Consider the following 24644-nt stretch of genomic DNA (forward strand, 5'->3'; position numbering starts at 1 on the left):
AGGATCCATTGATAGGTGGCTAGAAAGTAACTATTGTTCACTGACATCCTTTGTTTTCTTCTTCTTTTTTTTTTTTAAAAAAAAAAACAGGTCTGAATTATAACCTGACTGCTGATGTGGCAAAGAAGGAAAAGAGCCAGCAACCCAGAGTTTACTTTGTGAGTTCTGGAGAGACAGTGGGACAGGTCACAGAGAAGTTACAACTGTCATACATGCAGGAAAAGTGCGAGCATTACCTAGCATATGTCAAGGTCAGTTCAGCCCTGTCTTTACTTACATTGGCCTCAATGTGTTCCCCCCCCCCCCTTTTTTTTTTAATATTCAACCAACTAAAATGATGTAGCTTGGCTCCAGATGTGCTTTGTTTTCCTGACAGGTGGATGAAGTTTTATGAGTGGGAGCTCAGAGCTTCTTGTTTGGCATAATTTGTCAGTGTGAGCGCTATCGCCTATGAGCGTTTGAGGCCTAGTGCCAGGAATATGTATTTTATTTACTCTTTGGTGCATTTGTGGGAGATTTCTTCCTTTGGCTTGTTTTGTTGATATTATTGTTATACTCAAAATAGGAAGGCAAAATTTTATTTTGTTATGGGGCAGAAAGTTTAATCTATTAGTTTTGTCATGTATTTTCCTTTGTGCATGGGGCTGATGCTGGGATCTTCATGGGAACGACAGGGTAATGCAGAATCTGTGCTGAAGCAATTGGACTCTCAGGTTTGAAGAGCACACATTTCATTGGGGCTTAAAAATACCAGTGGGATAACTGTATTTCATCTGTATCACAGACCTAGGGGAATATAATGAGTGCTTTCCAGACACTATTGGACATAGAAAGGCTCAGTTCTTCGTGTGACAGTACTCTCCTTCCAGTGTCTGCTAGGACGCTTTTTACCTTTAATTGATAACTGTTGTTGAAGAAATGCCACCTAAGTACAATTCTGTTTCCAAAGCATACAAAATAGTTTCTCTTCTGCTTAGAGATTCATATATGGATTCAAAACTTATATAGAAAGTAGGTTCATCTTTTAAGCTGCCTACATCTTAAAAGCACACTAATCTGTGCTACTACCCTAGAGAGCAATATGAGGCAGTGTGGTTGCGTGGGTGAGTTGCATGTCCTCATTACTGAAGGACATATTTCCATAGATGATTATGACCTAACTTCAGTGGATATCACTTGGTAACATCTTGTTTTTGAGAATCCAGCAGATCCAGACATCCCTAAATGTATAAATTTTTCCAGGAAACTTTTATGTACCTAAAAAACCATGAGAACGGGAGATAAGATTCAACCTTTGACTTTGTCAACATTTTGTGCATGGTTGTTGAGTGAAAATAAAATAAATAAAGGGGCCACCATGGAGGAAATGATGTCGTATTAAGTTTACAGGTCTCTGAGAAGCAACTAGATATTGTCCGTTTTTTATTTATTTATTTGTTTGTTTCTGCAGCAACCTTTGTTTTTTGCTTTGGGAAAGTTCATTAAGGAAAATGTAGATGTACAAAACTACCAGTATTTAGAAAATATGGTGTGAGTTTACTAATTCTGGTCTTTTTCAAATGAGCACGTGGATAGGCTTTCACGTGTTGAGTTCAGGTGAAAAGGAGCATATCTCTATCTTAACCCAATAACTTCTTTTATGCTAGCCCTGTTGTAATTTTTGGGTGCTACACAGAATTCACTAAAGGTAATGTATGCCCAAGAAAGTATTTCATTTATTAGGAGTGAAAAGGTAAGAACTATCTTTTTCTGGAAAATTCCTGGAAAAAAAATGACTTTTATAGGCAAGAAAAACATTTCAAAATGTTTAGATATAATAACATATAGCAAAACAGCTAGCTAACAAACAAGACTACTGGTGCTCTGCTTGATGTAAGTAGCTATTTTTCACAGTTGGAAGAATAGCAGGAAGTGTCATTTGTCTGTGTAAGGGAGAATGCAAAGTAGTGGAGAAAGACAATCCCTGTGCTTTCATGGGAAAGGTGATATCCATGAGCCTACGTGACATTAGAAATATCAAAGGGAGGCCCACAGACTGTGGAGGAATGGAAGTGGGGTCATGATCTTTTGCTGTTATCCTTAAGGAACACCTAGTTTAAAAATAACAACAAAAAATGAAATCCAAAAAACCTGTAACTCTAAATCTGAACCTGGAATTCTCAGTCACATAGTTTTGGGATGGATGGATGATAAAAGATCTGGGCTTAAAATATTTCTATGAAGTATTTCACTTAGGCTTTCTTCTGTCTTGTTTAATGTATGCCTGACTAATATGCTTCCAAGGCTAACTGAGTTGTTTGCAGTTGCATCCTTAACCTGTTCACCTTGTTATTGTTCTTTTGAATCCCTAGAAAGAAATAGGTTTATAAGTTTACATGAGGATGTCAGTTCTGGAGTGGCTGTGTTCAAGGATGGAGAAGCTGTTTGGGCTTGTGCATGACCTCATGTGTTGGCTTGACAAACCCTACTAGCGTCCCGTCCAATCAGCATGCAGCAGAGTTCTGTAGGTTGCCTTAGTTAAATGAAAGCTTGTGCCAAGGCTTGCTGAATGGCATTGTCTTACTAACAAGTAGTTATAGCATGCTGGAGACATAAAACAGGACTGAGGAAAGTAATGGTAGAACCAGGCATATACAAGCTTGCTGTGATCTCTTTCGATAGATAGGATCTCAAGAGACCTCAAAGAAACTGACCACTAAATAGTTGCAGGCTGCAAAGGAATTGACAGGATTAAATCATTTTGAAATTGATAATTCTCAACATTCTGAATGTGTCCTTTCCTATTTGTGCTCTTCTCTGAGGACAGGAGCTACTGTACTTACTTGTCCTGAGTATTGAAGTCTGTTTTTCCTCATGATTGTGTGGCTGGCATAAATGGATGTCAAAGCTTGTAGGATATGTATAGCTCAGAAATCTTGTACAAGGCAGGCTACTGAATTGTAGCTCAAATTGCTAGAATTATTGTGGTTCATGAGGAAATGTGGTGTGTTTTTCTTCTGGCTGTGAACAGAGAAGAAAATGGAAGTGTTTGGATTTGAAAATGCTTTGAGTTTGCTTCTGTAATGGTTATGGGGAAGTAGAGAAGAAATGCAGTTTCTTCCCTTTTCCCCCCTTGGAACCTGTTTGATTTTCAATTACGAAACTTTGATTGTTCTATTATCAATCAACAGTAATTTTCAATACATCACCTCAGGTGTTATCTGCAAAAGCAGCATTTAATTTGAACAATCTTTGGAGGTTTGACTGTGTTCAGTAGAAGAAGATCAACAGCTGGTTCAAGTGGCCATTAATTATGACCTTCAGGAACATTGCCCTTTTTTTTTTTGTGCATAGCTGATGCCTGTTGACTGTCAGGAGGGGCTTTGGTGCTGGATGATTCCTCATCTGGCCGTGCTGCCAGTACAGACCCTCTCCTTCAACAAGGGAAAACCCAGAAAAAGACATTACTTTTTAACCTCTCATCATTTTTTTAAGGTATTCATTTTCTGTAGAAGGAACAGGAAACATAAACATGAGAAAATGGAACTTGGTACTAAGTAGAAGAGAATGAGCAGAGTTGTGGAAGGGGTAGAAAAAAGAGGGGAAGAAAATAAATGCATTTGATTGCTTTAAAGGTGTCTCCTTTAATATTAGTGTCTTTTTTTAAAAAAAATAAAAAATGGGTTCCCTTAATATTTAGGAGAGATTTGCCTGCGAAGAGAACTTGATGCAGACATCAAAGCATATTATGTGTGCAGATCTATATGGGGCCAAATCTCATCCTTGATTTCTCACAAAGGTATGATGGAGATGATGGTGAAAGCCCCTTGTATGATTTATTAAAGACGTTATAAATTTATTAAAAAAGCACTACTTGGCTTCTTACCCACTATAGGCCAGCCAGCTGGGCTGCCTGTTGCTACCACTCATTGCTGTCTGTGTGCAAAGTGAAGGCTGTAATAGCTTCAAACACCATCAGCAGTCCTGGCATGGGATTAACCCAGACACAGCATTTGTATTTTCTACTGATCTTTATCTCAGTTGACTGTCTGGTTGTTTTAAGCAGTCTCACGTTGCTCATCATATTAACTGTTATCAGATCCGGCCGTGGCCTGTGGGGAGGATGGGGCTGAGAAGTGACAAGGGGGCTTTTCATGACTTGTGTATAGGTGAAGAGCTTGTAAGTGTTGTACAGCTAGGGTTGGAATAAAATGTCTCTTTGAATAGAAACGGCACAGTTATGTGTTTCGTTCACTGCTGAATTCTGTAGCCAAAAACTTGTATTTTTATAAGTGTGTTTCTGGCCTCTGTCTGCTGTGCATTGCTGTTACCTCAGGTCTCTGAAAATACTCTGGGCTGCTGATCTCACACAACTTTGTCTCTAGTGCTCGCCAACTTGAGTCACTGCCTGTGGTTGTGATCGTTTCTCCTTCTGTAGCTGTTTGATCTCCTCTGAGGGGGATGCACTTATTGAAGTCTTTTGTTCTTAATCCACCATACGCTGCTCTTTCCTAGTCTGGGTGGCGAAGGATTCCGTCTCACCGTCATGTGTAATGTAGAGATGGTATCATTTGACAGATAGGCTTTTTTCTGAAAGTTGTCTGCTAGTGAATTAACATCTACATGTTAAGGTCTAACTGGTGTTGTTACAGGATGCAGAGAGATGCCAGAGACTCTGCAGTTTATTTTGAGGTTGAGGTATCTATTTATTTTTAATGGGATTGGTGTCTCCTTCATAGTCAATGCAAATTTTGGGAGTTTTTTTTTTTTTTTTTTTTTTTTTTTTAATTGGCAGAGCTTGCTGCCGAAGCACTTATGTTCGGTTTGGTGGCTTCAGGCTGAGCCTGGTTGCTCATGTGTGCTGAGTCCTTTTCTAAGATGCTGGTGCTTCAAGTGATGGATCCATTATGTGCTGCATGTGGACGATAACAACTGCTTTGCAGAGGAGGAGGTGAAAACCAGTCCCTTGTGAAGTACAGCTTCCCTTGGTAGTTACCCAGCTGTGCTGCTTGCCTCTCCTTGGGAGAGGAGAGAAATTGAAGCAAGCCAGGGGATAATGCTTGAAGCAGAGATTGGTTTCATAGCAGCAGCTATGAAAACTTAGTCATGATTGTCTAGAATTTCAGAGGACTTGGACCACTGGGCAGACAAGGGGAGCAGTGACCTATTCCAGCTTTCAGCAGGAAGTTTATAGCCACTAGAAGAAAGATGAAAGCTGCTGTGTAGGACTGCCAGGAATGATGACTACAGCAAGGCTGAGCACTAAAACCAATAGCAGAGTGTACCTTTGGGTTTGTTTCGTTTTTTTTTATTATTATTATTATTATTATTTTATTATTTATTTATTTATTTATTTATTTATTCCAGCTGGAGAAATTGTCAGGCTGAGCCAGATGTACTCATAGCCAATGCCTGTTCTTAACGGGCTGGAGGATAGGTGGGGAGATCACAAAACACAGAGGCTTATTTACAGAAGCACACTTTCTAAGACAAGTCTTTTTTCCAAAACCGTGCAAAGTTTGCTTGTAATCTATTAACACAGCCTGCCTTCCCTCTAGCAAAGCAAAACAAATACTGTCTTGGCAAGATAAATATGGTGTGATTGTTTTCGCCTTGTTCTAATGTTATCAACCCTCTTCTTTTGGGGACCAGGTAGAGGAAAAGTTGCATGTTTTTCTTGAGAAGCTCCCATGAGCAAGGGAAGAGCTGCATGACTCTGGGTTCTTATTCTTTGCCTCCTAAATACAGGGATTTAGACAGACAGTAAAAGTATTAGGAGTTGGTGGGAAGACTGACATCTTTGAGATGAACATTAACAATATCAAAGCTTAAATACTGTCAGTGACCATGGAGCTGGCTTTTACAGAAGCTTTTGGCAGTGTTTATCAGGAGCAAGTCAAGACTCAAATTCTGAACTGTCCTGTACAACATGGCCAAACTGAAGCAGCCAGATTTGGCTGGCACTAGCAGAGGGGACCCAATCTGCAAGTGGCTAAGTGCTGTAATATCTGCTGGGGCTGGCAGTGTCATTATGTGGGAGAGCAAATTGTGGCAGGCATTAAGCTATAAGCTGTTTTGGGGCTTTGGTCTAGTGAGCAGTGTAGTTAGTAAGGCTGTTTGGTAGCACAAAAAGTTGTGTCCTGAGGCCACTGGGAGGCTTTCATCTCTGAGCTGAAGACAGAGGATTTGTCCACATGCACTCCAATGCCAATCTTTCCAGATTTTTGAAGAAATCACACTTTTTTTTAATTATTTTTAACTTCACACTGAGCAGTGACATAATTGGGTGGCAAATCACTCTTTCCTGGTTGGAGAAAGTCTTTGTACAAAGCATGGCTGTTACAAAATCAACCAACCAAAAAAAAAAACCTTTCAAATTTTAGCAAAGTAACTAATTTCAATGTAGTTCACTGGTGCTCTTCAGCTTTAGTCAGCATGTATGAAAAAGGATCTGATATGTTGTTTATGGCCCAGGTGGAAATTTGGTTGCTCTGGTGGAGCTGCTGTCAGATAAAGTGCCTAGGTAATCACATTCATAAATCCAAGTAAAGAGACTTAAAATAAATATCATCTTGCATGAGGCTCAGTCAATAGACTTAAAGCACAGCAGCTGTTGAAATTTTGCTTTGCCTGCCTTGTATTTCTTTTTACCTGCCTTTTTTCAGCTGCCTCGTCTCCTGCTAACCCATAAAAGGATCCAGATCTTCTGAGCCCATTGATATGCTTCCTCCAGTATATCCTGCAATGGAAGAGGAATGTGTATTTTTTGATGAACTCAACCTGAAAAAAAGTTATATTTCTTAAATTTTAATAGAGTTGAAAATTATTTCTAATGTCTGCATGAAGTATTACTGTTACTGGTCTTAAAACATTCAGTAATAGGCTTATGCCTGTCTCTACTCTTTGCCCACTGATGTCTTTTAATTTGATGTAGTAGTTCCTCAAAAGAGACTTTACTTGCAGATTAAACCTTTTTGAAGGCCCAGGAGGGGCAGATTTAGGCCTGGGTGGAGGATGGCGCTCTCAGGAGAAGTTGTCCATGGGGCTCCTCTCTGAGAGGACTCATTGTGTTTTCCCAGTGATGGCACTTCTAGGAAGTGAATGGCCAAACAGATAAAAGAGGTGCTACACTTTGTGCTAGGAAAAGTAATTTCAAAAGGCAGGTAATGATGGAAAGGATTTTTTTTCCTTTCTCTGGTACTCCTGGTTAACCGAAGAGCTTGTTTTGTCAGGTGGAAAGAAGCAACAAAGAAGGTAACACTACTGTTTTAGAAACTTTCTAAGCTTGCGTTTCACGGAGAGTGCTACAAACCAAACACATGATGGCAAATTGTAGCGTAAAGGTGTATTAGTACTTCTTTGGGACAAATTTACACTTTAGGGGGGATTTGTTTAATCCCAAACACTAGAGTCTTGCTCCAGAAAATTACAATAGGGAACAGCTTGTTTGTCTTAGTGGTTTTCCTGTTTATAACACATGGAGGAATATCAGTCTGTGCTGTGATCTCGGACACATACAAGAACATGATCAGCTAATCCTTTCCAAAGTGGGGAGTGTCTAAAATTATCACCCTTTCATTTTGCTACCCTTAGGAAGGAATGAGCAAGGCACTTCATTAGGAAACACTGGAGGCAACTTCCAACAGAAAACTCCTCTCAAGGTTAGAAAGAAAACAATTAATTTTGACGGCTGTGGTTTCTGGGTTTGTTCCAAAGCTATAAACTCCTGATAGGCAGAATAGACTTAGGTCTCCAGGGAGACTCCTACAGATGCTGTGTTTGGTTTGGTTTGGATGGCAACAAGTAATGCTAATCCAGTGCCCTAGTTCATACTGAAAGTACTTGACAATGTGCTTGAAGATATGTGGAAGTAATATGTTGCAGGCGTGGAGCTTTTTTCTGGCAGAAAATGCCTCTTGCCCCTTCCCTGCCCCCAGCTTCATACCTTCAGTTGTGGAACTGAATTCATCTTGAACACCTGAGGTTCAGAAACAGCAGAGGAAAGCTCCATGCCCTGTGCCATCAACCCCATGCTTCCACCTGCGTTTCCATAAGTAATGAGGTAATTACAGCCAGTATGGCTGTGCTGGCAATTAAAGTTATATCCTCCTGGTCATGCTTCCAGTTTGTTGCAAAGTTTTCATTACTGATGCCCCTTGTAGAGCTCCGTGACCTCTCCTGGAGTCCCAGTTATTTGAGAGAATGTTTAGTATTCTGCAGCTATAACCTGAAATTGGTAGTTATCTGAGAGTTAGAACTATTTTCCACTAGCCCACAATGTCTTTGATTTGATGGCATATTCTTCAGCTTGTTTCCTGACTTTACATTCCACATGTTCTTGTGGATTGGATGCATTCAACAAATTGTCTTGCACTTCTCTGCTTTGGTGTGGCATGATTTTAGAATGACCTTTTCTCCCATTACATGTTTATGGCCACTGTACATGCTTATAGTGATTGTATTCCATTTGGAAAAAGGATCATTGTCGAGAGCACACTTTTGAAAGCTATCATCAAAGCAGTGAAGTAGTCAAGTTTTAGGAATATGAGCAATCTAATATTGAGGGTTTGTTTCTTCCTTTGGCATACTCTATTGTAGCATGCCACTTATCTTCATCTTGTATCAAAATCTGTATTGCTGCATGCAAATCACAAAGCTTTAGAAGAACAGTTTTCAGAAGTGGATATTGTAAAGGTTGCATCTAACATAAAGAACTGGTTGATTCTTAACTGAAAACTCAGTGTTACTGTATCAGAGAGGTTTCTCTGATCATGTTCCACTAAGAACATATACAGCAACTTCAGTGTTTCACAGAAAGTTTAACCAGAGGATCTTCTAGTCTCCCTTCATTGTCAAGTTATTGACCACTTTTTCTGAAGTTATGCCTACTAGTGTATATAATTTTTTCATATATAAAGCAACAGCAGTTTCATGGAAATAACTTTGAACTTTCCTCTTTGAAATTACTTGTTGAAATTTCTTATCTGTGAAAGCCTGAAAAATACTTGATAATGAAGAGCATTTCCGTGTTCTCTATGTGGGTATCAAGTTGGATTCTTTTATTGCCATCTTATTTTCTAGCTATTTTAATCTCTGTTTATTTCTAGGTTTTAAGGTACTGAATAAGCTTTACTCTGTAATATGTGAGTGTACCTAATCCTGTAAGGCTAGGACTGGGTGATACCCATACAGTAATAACAAATAACATACTGTAATAACAAATAATAATGAAGAGAATTCAGTAACAGTTTACATTGCATTTGTTTTGTCCTGGGAGAAGACCCAGGTCTGGTGTTAAATTTTAGACTGAAATATAAATAGTTAGCTGTAAATCTAAGGGAATCTAATACCTGAGAGTACTACTTCCTTCTTTTGGGACATACACTGCATCACTTAAGACTTCCTTAGATGACAAAATAAATTAAAAATATAACTGATTAAACTTATTGTAACTTAGTAAGTTTCATCATATTAGCAGGCACCTCAAGGCAGCGTCTCATTCAGAAAGAATAGATGTAGGGGAACCAACATAAAAGTAACTTCCTTGAGAAGAAGAGGGTGTAAAAATAGAAGCAACTAACAAAAATGCAAGTTTAGATAAGGTGTGTCTTACATAAACTTATAACTTCTTCTGCATGTTTTTGACCTGCTAGGGTATGGAAAGCATTAGCCTTGAAAAAGGGGTTCCAGTGAAGCCCAAGTGTACTGGGACAGTGGTCTGACAGAAAGTCTTTTAAAATCCATTCCACGCAAGAGGCTAAGTCCTGTCACTCTGTGTGCAAATCTGTCTTTTACTTTTGTTCTGGGAGCTAGAAAGGATGTGAAAATTGAAAAGCCAAGAAGTTCATCTTACTCCAACAGGTGAAAGATGTTGAAATACATACAAGAGTTTTACCCCCCTGCATCACATCTTCCACCGAAGACTAGATAGCTGAGGTTGTCTCTAAGATGTCTTGAATGTTTTTAGGTGATGTTGAGGCTTTCAGTCCTTAAATAATAAATGTAGAGGCAAATGTTCTTGCAAGTGCAGAAGCAGCAACACCAATGAAGCAGCACAACCTGGAAACTGATTTTTATTTTTTTATTTTTGTTCTTCAAGCTGCATTCTTTTTTTCAGGTACTACCTCTTTGAGACTAGGGTGAAGAGCTGTGATGGGGAACATTTTTGTTATTTTTTTAAAAGGGGATTTATTTATTCAGTGAAAACTGATGGTTTCATTAAATTGTAATATCTATAAACTCCTCCTTTTATATCATTGCACAGATCACCGAGTGCTTCTGAATCACATTTTTTTGGTTGTGTGCCATTGGAGGAAACTGTTGCTTCATGCCCTAGTGAAGTACAAAAGCCTGACATTCATATTGTAACAAATCCAATTTTGTATGAGAAATACTACCCTTGTGAAAGTGAGCGAGTCCGGTTCCCATCTGTGGTGGGTGACCCCATACCCCCGCAGAGCTGGGAAGATGCCTGTGTTTTCATCCCAGAAGCAGCTTACCCAGGAACTGTGGCTGTGTTGCCCCCATACAGCAAGCTGTGCTGTTCATGGTGAAGAGAGGACTGGAGCCCTGCAGCTGTCATTGGCAAGCCATGAGTAATGTCTCTGTGACTTGGAGGTGTCCACGAGGGCCTCGGCACATTGGAGCACTCGGCACATCCACTGCTCAGCTGCAGGAAGGGAGCTGGAGGAGGAAGTTTCCATTTTCTTGTGTTAGCCACAGGATTGTTTCCATAACAGCTGTCCTGGTCTGCTCATGGATAGCAGCAGCAAAAATCATGAGCTTGCTTTGAGAGGCCAAGCCCTGGAGCACAGCCAGGTTTGGGAGCCCTGTCCATAGTCTGTGCCAAGACAGCACAAACACAGTACAGTGGAACCCTGGCAGTAGAAATCCATGGCAAAAACCATCCCTGGCTTCTGCAAGGGGTGAAGATCTTTCCTGGAGACCAGAACAGACCTTTCTCAGAGAAAGCAGTGTTATCATTTCATGAACCTACTAAATATTTCTGGCATGGCGGAAGGGGCCGTTGGTGAAGATGGCTGGGACGGAGCTTCCACCTCCAGTATTTCTCCTCCTGCTAAATGCACTGGAGCAGGTTGTGCTGCATGTGTGTCTGGTTGACTGATACGTGTTTGGTCAGCTGTGGTAAAGTGCATTCCTGGCATGGAGATACTGCATGAAATTGTGCAGTGGTGCTGTGGCCACTGCAAACAAGAAATATTATCCCAAGAGCTGTTTTTTAGTTGTCCCTTTCAAGAACTTGAGCAAATGCCAGAATTTATTTTTAAACTTTTATATAAACAACTTAAATATTTGTGATGGCTCACTTTTCTTTCCTTACTATTCTGGGAACAGACTTTAGTCTGCCCTACATTGTCTCTGTTCATTTTTGACTTTGGTTTTCTCTCTTTCCCCTTCTGTAACATAATGATCTGATGTCCTGGGTTTACTGAAGGCTCATGGGTTCAACACAAAGACGTTTGCTCCAGGGAATGAGTAGAATGGATTTGCAGAGCTTGGGCTGTGCCTCACTTCTGCCTACTGTGACAGCTACCTAAAAACGTAACGTTGCTGATTTCATATCCTGTTCGGATCTTGTTAGTGGTGTTAACTTTGTCTTTTTTGTCTTAAAGACAGTGCTTCTGAACGTGGCTCAGGAGAGCTGCATGGTGAGCAGACATCAGTGCATGTTAAGCTGTGGTATTACTATTAATCTCTTACTCCTGCAAGCATTTACCTTATATCTTATTCTTACACAGAACCAGCTTTGAAAACATTGCAAAGGCAAAAAGGGTAAAATACCACTCAATAAGGTTCTGTAGATCTCTTCTGATTGCTTTTCTGATTGCCAGTCCAGTTTGGGACCCATTGCTCCCACCTGTGCCAGAGGCACAGAAGCTATCATGATTCCCCATTGTCTTTGCACCACAAAGTCAATGGAATTATTAAGATACAGCGACACATCTGCCTGTAATTATGGTGTTTCTTAAGACCTCGTTGTCTCCCTTGTGGCTAGTTGCATCAACCCAGGGTTTTGGATTGAGAGCTGTTGGGATGAGGGACTGTCTTTACAGACCCCTGTGTAAACAGCAGCAGTGCTTGTGGCTAAAACTCAGAGATGGTCATCGTGATGGATAGGACCTTGTTAGGTCTGGATGTTTCAAGAGTGGTTTTCTTAGAATAGGCACCCCAAAATAATCCAAAAGAATATATAAACTGTCCGGTTCTTTTGAGAAAGCAAAGTTTACTCTGGAGGTCCTGTGAGAGATTTTCCTCCCTATTGTTTTCTTGTTCTGGCTTGTCTGTGTTATAAGGATGTTTCTGGAGATGTATGTGCTCTCATCCTCCTAGTCAGAACTGGAAAAGAAAAGAAAGGTCAGAAATAATCAGCGGGTGTATTAAGGAAAAAAAATCTAAAGCTTGCAAAGGACCAGTCCTGGGCTGCAGGACTTTTTTTTTGATTTGGCTGCAGTCTGTGCTGTCTGAACAGTGCAGTATTCTACTGGCAGTTGAGAAGCAGCAAGTGAAACTAAGTAGGTATAAAGAAAAAATGAAGAGTATCAGTGACGCATATCTTTATATATTTCTCAATATTCAAGGGCTATTGAAATGAGCTTAGGATATGATGATGCATTTCTAATGGTCATATGTTTCCAATCTTCTTCTACCACTTAATTTTTCCCCTCCCCAAATCCTGTATATTTGTAGGGTTGGAGAACTTCTTAGAGACCTATGTTATATGTGAGGTAAAAGGTAATCTAATCAGCCAGATAAATGCTTATGCTTTTATATGTGTTTTGCAAAGGGCTTGTTTCAAAATGTAACAGATCCATATTTGGGTATTTTCTTAACAAAACTGATGTTCATAGGGTGCAGGTTTTCCTACTACTATATCTCTTCTCATTCATTTGATGCATTTCCTCCAGTGCCAGGCTGGATGGTAGGTGCAGGCTACCAGACAAGCGTTGCGTAGCAGTTTTCCCTTGCCAACAGATCAGTGTTATCCAAAAAAAAAAAGCTTGATTCATGATCCCTGGAGAGCATGACATGTAGGTTGGCTTAGATTGCCAAGGAGCATACTGCCAAGCTTACACTCTACCCAGGAGTTCATTGGTCTGTGCTGAAGGCTTTGGCAGAGGCATTTAGTGTACCTCCATTGCAAACTGCTTTAAAAAAATATATCTTTTTGTCAGCTGATAACTGTCAAACATGAGCATCTGTAGCTACATGTTGCAGAGTTTCAGATGTGTGCTAGCTTCCTTAATGGATACTCACTTAGTAATAACTGAACAGTGTTAAGGAGAGGCATGATCAATTTTCACTCGATTGCATATACATTTTGAACACATCAAATATTCTGATTGAGCTTTGTCCTCACCATTTGATCTGTGCTCCATCCTCAGAAAAAGATTTTTATTTTGAGATACTACAAGTGATTTTTTGTGTGTGTGTGTGTGTGTGTGTGTGGCTGCAGCCAAATTTGGGTATGAAACAAAGATGGGACTATATCAAGTTGTGGACTGCAAAGGATTATCTTATGTACGCAGTAAACACAAATGATAGAAGTCTTGACCCGTGAGATTGCTTCACTAGACAGATGGATGAAACTAACTAAAAACATGTAAGTTTAATTTATTCCCTGAGGAGAGGCTCTTGGGTCAAAAACTGTCTATACAAACAAAACTTTATTATTAAATCACCATTATTACCACTAATTTAATAATACTTTGACTAATATTTACACTTCTCAGTATGCACTTTCAGCTTATCCTCTGTCTTATACAAATCATACATTTCTGAGTAATGAACTGGAATAAACTGAAGTAATTTGTCTAACAAAGCCTTCTGCTGTTCACCATTTCTCTTACTTTGGGGATGGAGTGATGTTATTTTTATGGTAACTATATTTACAGAAATTGTCCCCAAGCAAAACTGGTTTTGAAAAGAAAACATTTCAAAGTAAGCTTAGGAGACATCTTGACGAAAAAGAAAATCAGTAAGGGTGTATTGCAATAGTCTCTATAAACTCTTAATGTGACCTGAACTTGTATTGTGCTAGGCATGAATAAAAGCAGGTTTAGCAATAGTCCTTTACCCTTCAATTATATCTGCCGGTGCAACTCTGAACCTCCTTGCTCCAGGATAGCCTCTGATCACTGATGAGAAAAGAGATGGCTACAGCTCTTGCTGCAGTGTGTCTTCTGTAGTCATCTCAGTTAGATCCCTTTCCTGCCTGCATTTTATGGATGTAGTTACAAGGGCTAAAAGGATAAGTATCCATGACTTTTACCAGGCAGTGGCTGATGGGCTGTGGCTTGAACCCATATGCACCACATTCAAAAACTGCGAGCCAGGCCCTTTCCTATGGAGGCAGTGGTAAGGAAGGTGAGTGTGGCATGTGAAAGAAGCAATGTCCCCTAGAGTGAGGGCAGTAATGGGGTGCACACATGACCTGCTGTAACTAGATGATGTTTGTGCATTGGTTTTGTTTGAGCAGTTGTCTATGCATACAGCTTGTTGAAATCTTGGTACCTTCTGCCTTTTTCTGTTTATCTGTAACTTAAAAGTGTATGTATGTTTTAATGCTGCATTTGCAATTGGATCTCTTCAGTAGATAATCTTCACTTTTATGTTGAAAGAGGTCTAATCTTACTTTTTGCATAGAAAAAATCATTTATTACTTATTTTATTTTTTCAGGTACTGCTTTTCCCAAATAATGCACAGGGACTAAGCTATGATGCTGAGCATATCTCATTCCAGCGCAGTCATCGAAGCTTTAACAAGGCCCATAGCCCCATGGGAAGAAATAAATGATTGTAAGGGGAAAGTAGCATGATTTAAGACATTTATTTATTATTATTATTATTTTTTTCTGGAACAAGATGCAGACAGTGATCAAATAAGAGAGAAACTGTTATCAGTGCTGGCATAAATGAGTCTTACAAGCATGACTGGGCAATACTCATTTGACCTCTCTTTCTGTGTGATCTATTCACTTTTGGTTGTCCTTACAATTAATGGTAAGAAGTATTTTTGGGGCACAATTCTCTTGGCCCACTCCACATGTGTGTGTTAGGGTGAGGCAAGTCAGACTCATTGGTTACATCTCCACTGGCTCACAAGAAAGCCAAGGGCAACTCAGAGGTAGACAGCTGGAACACAGATGTCTACATTTAGCCAAATGAATCCCACTCAATCGAGTCCAGGGTTGTCTGACATTATTTGCAAGTTAAGGAAAAATGATCAGTTGGTAATGATGTACTGATCTGTTTCTGATATTCTATTTATTAAGTGAATTAGATTGATTTTTAGCCAAAGAGTTGGAGTAGAGAAGTGATAAAGTGAAAAAAAAAACAGCTTTTCCCCTACTCCCTGCAGTCAAATAAGAAGGAAGACGTCAGGCTTTTCAGCTATAAACCTCAGCTCAACATGGGACATACAAGGTCTAGCAGAGCGAAAAGGAATGAAAGCCAAGCCAGCACAGCACAATTCCTGTTGCATGTCCCTCTCTTGCTGTCTGCTGGCCATGGGCTAAAAAGATGCAGGAGTCTTTCATACAAGCCAGACCTGCTAATTTTCTTCAGCTTTGCAGAAATGTCATGTGGTGGCTATCTTTAATCAGCAAATTTGTACTCCTTTATTACAGCTGGGTATCCTACATATATGCCTGCCTTGCTTTTAAAATGGCAAACAGTGTTTCTGGGGCTTAGTCATAGCCTTTCTGTTGGTAGTTGTACTAGCAGGATTGGATTAAAGCCCTGACAAACAACCCAACAGCTGTGAAAGGCGTTAGCTAAATGGTTTTAAATAGTTTACAGTAGTCCCATTGAAGAGTTTAGTAGTTGCATTGTTATGGTCTTCTTATTTTTTGTGTTTGAAATGACTGTAGAGCTACCTTGCAGTTGAAGCCAGTCAAATTTTATACCTCATCTTTAGAAAATATAGAGGGCATAAGGATAAAACATCCCTGGTTGGAATTTAGGTCTATAACTCACGTACAGTATCTGTCGTCAATTACAAGTTTGGAGAACAGACTGGAAAGTAAAAGACAGATAATGCAGCATAAGTAGTTTAATGCAAGAGACTAGCTGAGCTTTGCGTTTGGACTCTGCCAGGATTGAGTGCCATCAGCTTCTTCTGCTCTTTAGAAATGTTCACAGCTGCTTTGAACACTTCTGCAAGCAGATCTTCAAGAGAGCAGGCACAATTAAATTCAGTCATTACTTCTGCATTAATCATTCAGAGATACTTCCAGCCTGATACGAAGACAAATACTTTTCCATTATACTTCTATGAGAACCTTTTTTCCCTCCTGGATAGAAATAACAACTTGTTTGTTTATTTGGCTGGAATGTAAAGCTGAAATCAACAGCTGAAGACATTTTGGATTTTAGTGACTGATAAATGACGTGGCTTTGAGAGCTAACAAATAGATATATTCTCGTGCCCTTTGTGATTAGCCATATCTTCAGAAAGTTGCACTACACTTTCTTGGCTCCTCTCAGCCCTGTTAAGGAATAGGGTGTTGAAGAACCATTTGTTATTATGTTCCAGTGTTGAACACCGAGTTGAGATTTTGTGTCAGGATTTTGATGTCTCACTTGCTTTATGGGGATTATCACAAAGACCTTTTAGATCTTTGTCTATAGTCACAAGGAAAATTGGAAAGACAACTAAGACACGAGTGAGCACTATTAAGTAAAGCCATAAGAAAATTCTTCTCCTACTTTGTTGTGATTTTTTTTGTTATTGTTGTTTTTTGAGTTCCAGTTGGATCTAATTATTTTTGGGTTGTTTTTACTGCCTGATAATTAACTAGATTCACTGCAAGATAAATAGTAAAACCCACTTAATCCATCTCCAAGCAGTTTACCATTTCATTTTAGATTTGCTCTTAAAGATTGGAATAAAGCAGCAGTATCCCTCTATCAGACTGAATTCTAACATGTTTCAGAGGGAGGTTACTGGAGTGGAAGGAACAGTGAGATGGCTTTTTTTTTTTTTTTTTTTTTTTTTTCAATGGTAGCAAATGAGTGTCTCTACAAAAACATGCAGTAGGGGCTTGGAGTGTGCCTAACTGACCTGCTCTGTAGATTAAAAAGATAGAATCAATCCATGAGAAGTATTAGTTCTCTGGAAAAAGAAAAAAAAGGCAGGCAACCAGTTTGTTTGTCTTCATGGATTTTTTTTTATTTTTTTTTATTTTTTTTTGTGGAAAGCAAACATTTTTGAAAACAAACAACAACAAGAAAATAACAACAAAAGCCTACTGTTTTCCCCGGAAAGTTTTACATTACTGCTTGTTGAATCATTGTCACCTCCTTTATTAAGTTAAAATGAGTACCTGTTGAAACCTCTACAAGAGACCTAAGTAATATCAGTAATATGTGTGAAGGCAAGAGAATGCTTATCTCTTTGTAGCTGCTGCATTGGGGTTGGTCCAAAATGCACTGAAATCGATGGGAAGTGGTGTGCTAATCTGAGAGGGCTTTCACAAGGTACATGAGTGACTTTCACAAGTGACAGTGGTGGCACTTGGCTGGGGAAAAGATCATTCCCAAGCTCTCTCCCCATCCCAGGAGAGAAGAGCATCCCCTATGCATGGGACCCCTGCCAGGAGAGGTTGGATCCCAAAGGGTCACGCGGTGCCCGTGGGTCATGCACCCAGCATTTCCATTGCTGGGGAACAGATGTGAAAAGGACACCTGGAAAGGTTTGCTCAACTCTGGCTGACTTCAGTCTGTCCTGTTTTCTTTGCTTCCTAAATGCATAGTAGGGAAATTGTTAAAACAAGCTCCCTGTTTCTTTCCTTCCCAACCATATTCCTCTTAAAAGCTTTAGAAGTACAGGGAGGCAGAGATGGAATTTCTCTCCTTCTGTGCCACCTTCTCTCAAGCCCAGGCTTCCAGGATAAAAATGAGTGTGTTTCTGCTGGTCAAGCACTGTTTTCAGTAGGAGCTGATGACACCTTCAGTTTGTTTGTGTAACCATTTGGCTTCTACAATGAAACGTAAAACTTTCTCTATGCCTTTGACTGTGGCTTTTGCTGAATTCAATGTTTCCTGCCTTAAAATAACAGTGAGGAAAGCTTCAAAGGAAACAACTGAACAGGTGAGGAATGCATCAACAGTCAATAAAAGTCAAGCAGTTTGTTAGTGAAAGGACATTTTAATCTGCAGGACCTTTGCTGCAGGGGTTAGCCAGTGGTGACAGAGGGCAAAGCAAAGCTTTGTGCTCATTCCTCCCAGTAGCAGCTTGTATTTGAGCAAAATGTACTCTGTCTTTATACGGTCACCACTGCAGGTTTGACAGGTTTAATTTCTGTCCCGTGAATGGAAAAGTTAATCTCAGTAAGGTAGTTTATTTTTAGTTAGGCTTCAAAAAAATAAAATGAAGGAGAGACAGAGCTGGCCTTAAGGTGTGCTGGATTAAGAAGTCTAAATTTGTATCTAGTGCAAAAAGTTTATTTTCTGTAGTGTATCACTGCTTGCTTTAATGTAAGATCAGTTCCTTCCTTCTTAGTACTGAAACAGTCTTTAGAGCTTTCTCAAGAGATTTTTTCTTCATTTTAACTCACAAGCATGATGAAGATGCAGAATTTTCATCCCTGACTGCCTTGCAAAGAGTAGATTCATTTTTTAAGGGCACGTTGGGTTAAGAGCCGGCTGGATGGCCGGGCCCAGAGAGTTGTGGTGACTGGAATCAAATCCAGTTGGAGGCCGGTCACTAGTGGAGTCCCCCAGGGCTCGGTACTGGGACCAGTCCTCTTTAACATCTTCATCGATGATCTGGACGAGGGGATTGAGTGCGCCCTCCATAAGTTTGCAGATGACACCACGTTAGGTGCATGTGTCAATCTGCTCGAGGGTAGGAAGGCTTTGCAGGAGGATCTGGATAGGCTGGACCTATGGGCCGAGGCCAACGGTATGAAGTTCAACAAGGCCAAGTGCCGGGTCCTGCACCTGGGGCGCAACAACCCCAAACAGAGCTACAGGCTGGGAGATGTGTGGTTAGAAAGCTGCCTGGCAGAGAAGGACCTGGGAGTAGTGGTTGACAGTCAGCTGAATATGAGCCAGCAGTGTGCTTATGCGGCCAAGAAGGCCAGCAGCATCCTGGCTTGCATTAGAAACAGCATGGCCAGCAGGTCCAGGGAAGTGATTGTCCCCCTGTACTTGGCTCTGGTGAGGCCGCACCTCGAGTACTGTGTTCAGTTTTGGGCCCCTCGCTACAAGAAGGACATGGAGGTGCTTGAGCGAGTCCAGAGAAGGGCAACAAAGCTGGTGAAGGGTCTGGAGAACAAGTCTTACGAGGAGCGGCTGAGGGAGCTGGGCTTGTTCAGCCTGGAGAAGAGGAGGTTCAGGGGTGACCTTATTGCACTCTACGGGTACCTGAAGGGAGGCTGTAGCGAGGTGGGGGTTGGTCTATTCTCCCACGTGCCTGGTGACAGGACGAGGGGCAATGGGTTAAAGTTGCACCAGGGGAGGTTTAGGCTGGATATTAGGAAGAACTTCTTTACTGAACGGGTTGTTAGTCACTGGAATAGGCTGCCCAGGGAAGTGGTTGAGTCACCATTCCTGGAGGTCTTTAAAAGACGTTTAGATGTAGAGCTTAGGGATATGGTTTAGTGGAGGACTTGTTAGTGTTAGGTCAAAGGTTGGACTCGGTGATCTTGGAGGTCTCTTCCAACCTAGACTGTTCTGTGATTCTGTGATTCTGTTGTTGTTCCTTCTAGGGATGCAATTCCTATGACATACTTCACAGAGAGAACTGGTTCAGATTGTAGTGACCATTTCCTCTCATCCTGGAAAAAAAAAAGACCTGTAGCTACTGGTGGGAACTTCAGATCAGCACCTCCATGCTAGTAAACCCCACATGTTCTGAATTACATGTAGTTACTTGTCTTAAACCTCTGAACAACTGGTTTTTGGATCATCCCAGATAAGTTCATTCCTACTGCTGAGTTTACCCTTGCTGTATCTTCACTGGCATCAGCCAAAGACTTGTGGCCTGTGTCTGCAAGTGAGGGAAACAGACTCAGAGGTCTCCTTGTTCTGCCTGCTTGCAGCATACGAAGGTAGGGATGCACTGGATGAAAGGAATGAAGTGACACCAGGCCCAGTGCTGTGCTGAATGAGCTCAGGTCTGCTTGAAGAAGGCAGTGTATAGCAGGTCCTATGTAAGGTCCGAAACTGCTGCTGCCTCGTGGGGTGCTGGCTGGGATCTCCTTGTTCTTTCCTCCATCCCTGTCTGCTGCCTGTGGGTGTGGTTCTCTGAGAGGTTCCGCATACCTGATGGCTGCCCAGAGAAACTGTGAGAACTAGTGCTTTGGGTCAGTATTTGCATTAGTGGCCAGGAAACACCAAACCTGCATATAGAGAAGTGGGGAGAAGCTTTTCAGCCTGTTAGAGACTCTCCTACAGCAGCTGGGTCCCAGTCATGATGGCAGGCTGTCCTTCAGCCTTTGGGCTTTGGACTTCTCCCAGAGTTTCAACTTGTACTATGGAGACTTCTCTTCCCTTTGTTAAACCTACTAGCCCATCTCAGAATAAGATGGGATAAAAAAAAGTCTGTGGGCCGTGGCATGTTGCCACATGAATGAATAGTGGGTTTTAAGAGTTTCCTTAGGAAATATAAAGAAGCTAGTGGGAACTTCACTTTTTTTTTTTTTTTTTTAATAAAAACAAACAAAAAAAAACTAAATACAGCTTTATAGTGTAAGCAAGTACCTGATGTTTTCCTTTGGGGAAAAATCTTGTAGCCCTCATCTGGTCTGCAAATCAGGTACAGCAAATAATCCTGCACAAAGCTGCCTTGGGGCAGCTGAGACTGACTTGCAGGGGAGGAAGGAGTGTTTCTCTTCCCAGTCTCTTGTGCCCACTTGTGATCGCTTTCTGTTATGTGGACTTCTGCCAGCTACGTGCAGGGACAGTGCTGAAGATGCTGTTCGTGTCTCTGCTTCTCCGTGATCTGTTCCAGGGACGTCCCCTTCTCCCCAAGCCGGCTGGCACACTTGTTGATTTCTAGGCCAGTATCCACAGGAGTGGGAAGCTCAGGGAGCAGTGTGCGAGCGGTATTAAAAAAAATACAAAACAAAAACATAAAATAATCCAGGCACTCCAGCTCAGGCTTGAAATTGTGACAGGGAGTTTGTTAATTTAAACAAATTAATTTCAAGTGCTGGAATGCTGTTACTACAATATGGTTGACTAGAAAGCAAAGAGCAGGGCTTACACCAACTTTTGCACGTAACCTTGCTGAAGCCGATGAAGCTGTATCTGTTGGGAAACCTTGTCCCATGGCTTCTACCCAAGAGGCTCACAACTTTGTGTGAAGATTTATAGCTATGTAATAAACAATCCTCCAGATGAGCACGATGATATTTTAGGTATCAGGGTTGCATTAATCAGTGTGTGATGGGAACCTTGGCAGGGCGGGAAGCTAACAGAAACTCACATGTTGGCAACCACAGCACTTTGAATCTCATGGCTTTGTTTTCTGCTGTACACATGGCTTAAGGCAGTTTGTAAAAGACAAAATTGTCCCAGAAGGTTTCTGATGACAGAACTGCCATTGCCCTGCACCCAGATGGGAAGAAAACGGATTGCTTTTGTATTTGTTTATAAAGCAACATTGTGGGTTGCATTGCCTGAACCCAGCTAACGCTAGCCACCAATATCAACCAGCATACAAAAAGGGCTTAGTAGGGATCTGGCCTTTCTAAGATGCCCAAATATGCTGTATTAGATTGTATTTTGACTCCTATGTGGTAGGAGAGAAGCTCTCAGTTTAGGATCTCTACATGCATCAGATGCTGCTCTACTTGCCACAGGGTTTGTCTTCCTCTGCTTTTCTATTGTCAGGTCTGTCTCTTTGCAGCTTTCTCACAACCCTTTTTTGTTCCCCTTTTTCTCCACAAGAGCCAGACTGGATCTGCTCTTTGATGTTTTTATGGCCCTGCTGCTTTCCCACAGTGTGTGGCTGCTGTCTGATCTGTCACCAGTCTTCCTAGACAGCAACTTAGAAAGTGCCTTTTTTAACCTCACTCTGTCCTATGATTTCTCTGACATTCATTAACCATTTATGCCAGCAGATGTAATATTGTAGAACACTTTTTTTGGCCTGTTATCTGAGAGCACAGTCCAGTCCTGACTGTATTATTTAATAAAGACATCAGTGTAATCAGAATTACTTTTTCTTGTCTAAGCATTGCTTCACTTGGCTTTCTTGGAATCGTGGACTGCTGTCATGCCATAACATATATAAAGCTAAGTCTACTTAGAAACAGTGAAATTATTTTTCTTTTTCTTTTTTTAATCTCAGTTTTCTAGGAGAACTTCCAAGAGCCTGCTTTATTGAATTCAGAAGAGATAATGAGAAATGTAAGACCAGAAAGTAGATCAATCTCCTCTTGTTCCACTGCTCCCCTCAACTGTTGCATTTTGGTTATAGTAATCACATAATGTGCCATATTCCTATGTAGTAATGGTAGAGAGAAAATGGTGCTCTCATAAAGAAGCTATCAATCCCATTTTGATAAGTAGAGGTAAAGTTTTGCTTAACGATCAAATCCTGTACATGCAAATGTCTGTCTGCATGTCTCCTTAGCCACTGGTGTTGGAGAATGAAGATGTTCTCTTTTTCAGCTTCATCAGAGTTGACATTGTCAGGGTCAAAAGTATTCCTAGGATTTAAGTACGCAGTGTGTTTGCCTGAGGATCCCATGAGCTTACTGCATATATAATTACATGCCACTGTACTTCAACACAGTGTAAACAACATGACTCAGGGCATGAAATAACAGTGAGCCCTGGCCAGCCAGCTCTTCAGCCAGTCTTTCACTAAAGTAATTTCTTCAACCAAAAATATCTGCTTGTTTTTAAAGTCAGTCAAGGTGGTTCCTTTAATAAGGCAGGTTATCTGATTTTGAAGTTTCAAGCTGCCTATGCAGGTTCTTGTTGTTATGCTTAACAAGGACTTCTAGTTGTAACAAAAAGAGGTTTTTTTTTGTTTGTTTGTTTGTTTGTTTGTTTTTTTTAATTATTATTCTCTCACTTAGATAAGCTGACATCTACTGTGGTGTTGCAGCATCCTTATAAGCAGAGCTACAACTGCAGCTGCTCAATGCCAACAGGCATTGATTATGGGCTTGGCATCTGTTCTAAAGAAGCAATGTTATTTGTTCTGCTTGGTTATGAAAGGTTTCAGTTGTGCTGCTGAGTCTGTGGGTTGAAAAAAAAAATGATAAGCTTGAATGAGTTTCTGAAAGGAGAGAATCCACAGGACATTTTAATGCTGAGACGTGAGAGAAAAGCAGTGAGCCAGGTGACCGAGTGCTACTCGGTCAGCTCAGAGCAGCATTGGCGTTAGCTGTTCACAGGAAATGAAGGACGTGCATGCAGTGACTTGCTTTCAGTGTGGATCTGTCTGCCTCTCTTCAGTAGAGCAGACCTGCTTCCAGATGCCAGTAGTGTGTGGTGATCCTTCCTCTCGAGGATTTTTGTGGGAACCTGAACTTTGTTTTAGGTAGTAAGTCCAAGTCCAGGAGAAGTTCAGGAAAGCAGCCAGCCTGCCACTTCCTCGCGCAGGCTTTAGCTACAACAGAAGAATCAAAATGAGAATATATGAAGAATTCTGCAGGAAAATCAATGGATAAGGTTACATTTCTGCTAGGGTTATTCTAGGGTTGCTTTCAGTGGGCTGGTTTCTGTGTGACTAGGTCAAACTGAAGTGAGTCCACTGTGCTGTAATTTCTGTGTGTGCTGGTGGTACCATGAGGATGAATGTTTCCAGTACTTTCATTTATATAACTCGATGGTTGTCTATAAGTGAAACAGTTTTTAAGCCTTCTGCATAAGTCTCAGTTGTATGCATGTGCAGGTCATATGCTGTGGACTCCTGAGTGCTCCCTTTTCTAGAAATCACTTTTAGCCCTTAATTTTCTTTTTGTGTTTTGGAAAAACCATTTACTTTCCATGGGCTGTTGAGTGGGCTCTCTGAGGATCTCACCCATCTGTTCTCTTCTTTTCAAGTTATGACATTTTTGAAAGACTTGAAAGGTGTGGATTGTGCATGTGCGAATGTGGGAATGGTGTTTGCCCAGTCTTAGGGTATGTTTGATCAGAAGCAACAGATGTGATGTGTCTGAAGACACTTTTGAAAATTGTGCTGCATTTGTTAGCTTAAAATGCCCGTTCGTCAAGGAAATAAATTTTGTTTCTTCAGGCATGAAAGCTTTAGGACATGTGGAACTTTGCAGATCCTGTGGTGGTCTTTTTTTCTCTCCTTTAAAAACAAACAAACAAACAAAAAAAACACACACTGAAAAGAACTTTTAAATAATTCTGTTTGTATCCCAGAGTCCTGATTCAGTGTATTCATACCCAGCAGCTACATTGTTATATGGCTTTATTTTTACTGGGGTTTCCGATGCTTTCCTCAAATGATGTGATCTGCAGACATAAAAAAGAATCTTTCTGTGGCAGAGACTGTGAAGCTAAGGATTATATGGAAGATCATATGTGTTCTCATATAAAAATACTTTACCAAGTGATGCATGAAACCTTGTAAGAATTATGAGATTGCATCTGAAGCAAAACTTCCTTAGCATGGATGTTTGAGGCAGGGTTACTTTAGCTTGGTTCCAGAAGACAGACCTGTAATGTCC

The 24644-nt window shown here is 40.8% G+C and overlaps 1 protein-coding gene and 1 long non-coding RNA gene across 2 annotated transcripts in view; one reads left to right on the top strand and one right to left on the bottom strand.

Annotated features, from left to right (window-relative positions):
• Positions 1 to 24644, top strand: part of ITGA9 (integrin subunit alpha 9) — a 225542-nt gene that overhangs the window by 49607 nt on the left and 151291 nt on the right. The window contains exon 15 of the mRNA XM_035317295.1: positions 91 to 251. Within this exon, the coding sequence (XP_035173186.1) occupies positions 91 to 251 (161 nt within the window). The remainder of the gene's footprint in view (positions 1 to 90; positions 252 to 24644) is intronic.
• LOC118161716 lies at positions 1164 to 24456 on the bottom strand. Its single transcript, XR_004748138.1, has 3 exons — positions 24310 to 24456; positions 19799 to 19804; positions 1164 to 1175 (listed from the first exon to the last, which is right to left on the bottom strand). It is a non-coding gene; the product is annotated as an uncharacterized LOC118161716 (long non-coding RNA).

The sequence above is a fragment of the Oxyura jamaicensis genome, chromosome 2 (genome assembly GCF_011077185.1).
Source record: "Oxyura jamaicensis isolate SHBP4307 breed ruddy duck chromosome 2, BPBGC_Ojam_1.0, whole genome shotgun sequence".
Classification (NCBI taxonomy): Eukaryota; Metazoa; Chordata; class Aves; order Anseriformes; family Anatidae; genus Oxyura; species Oxyura jamaicensis.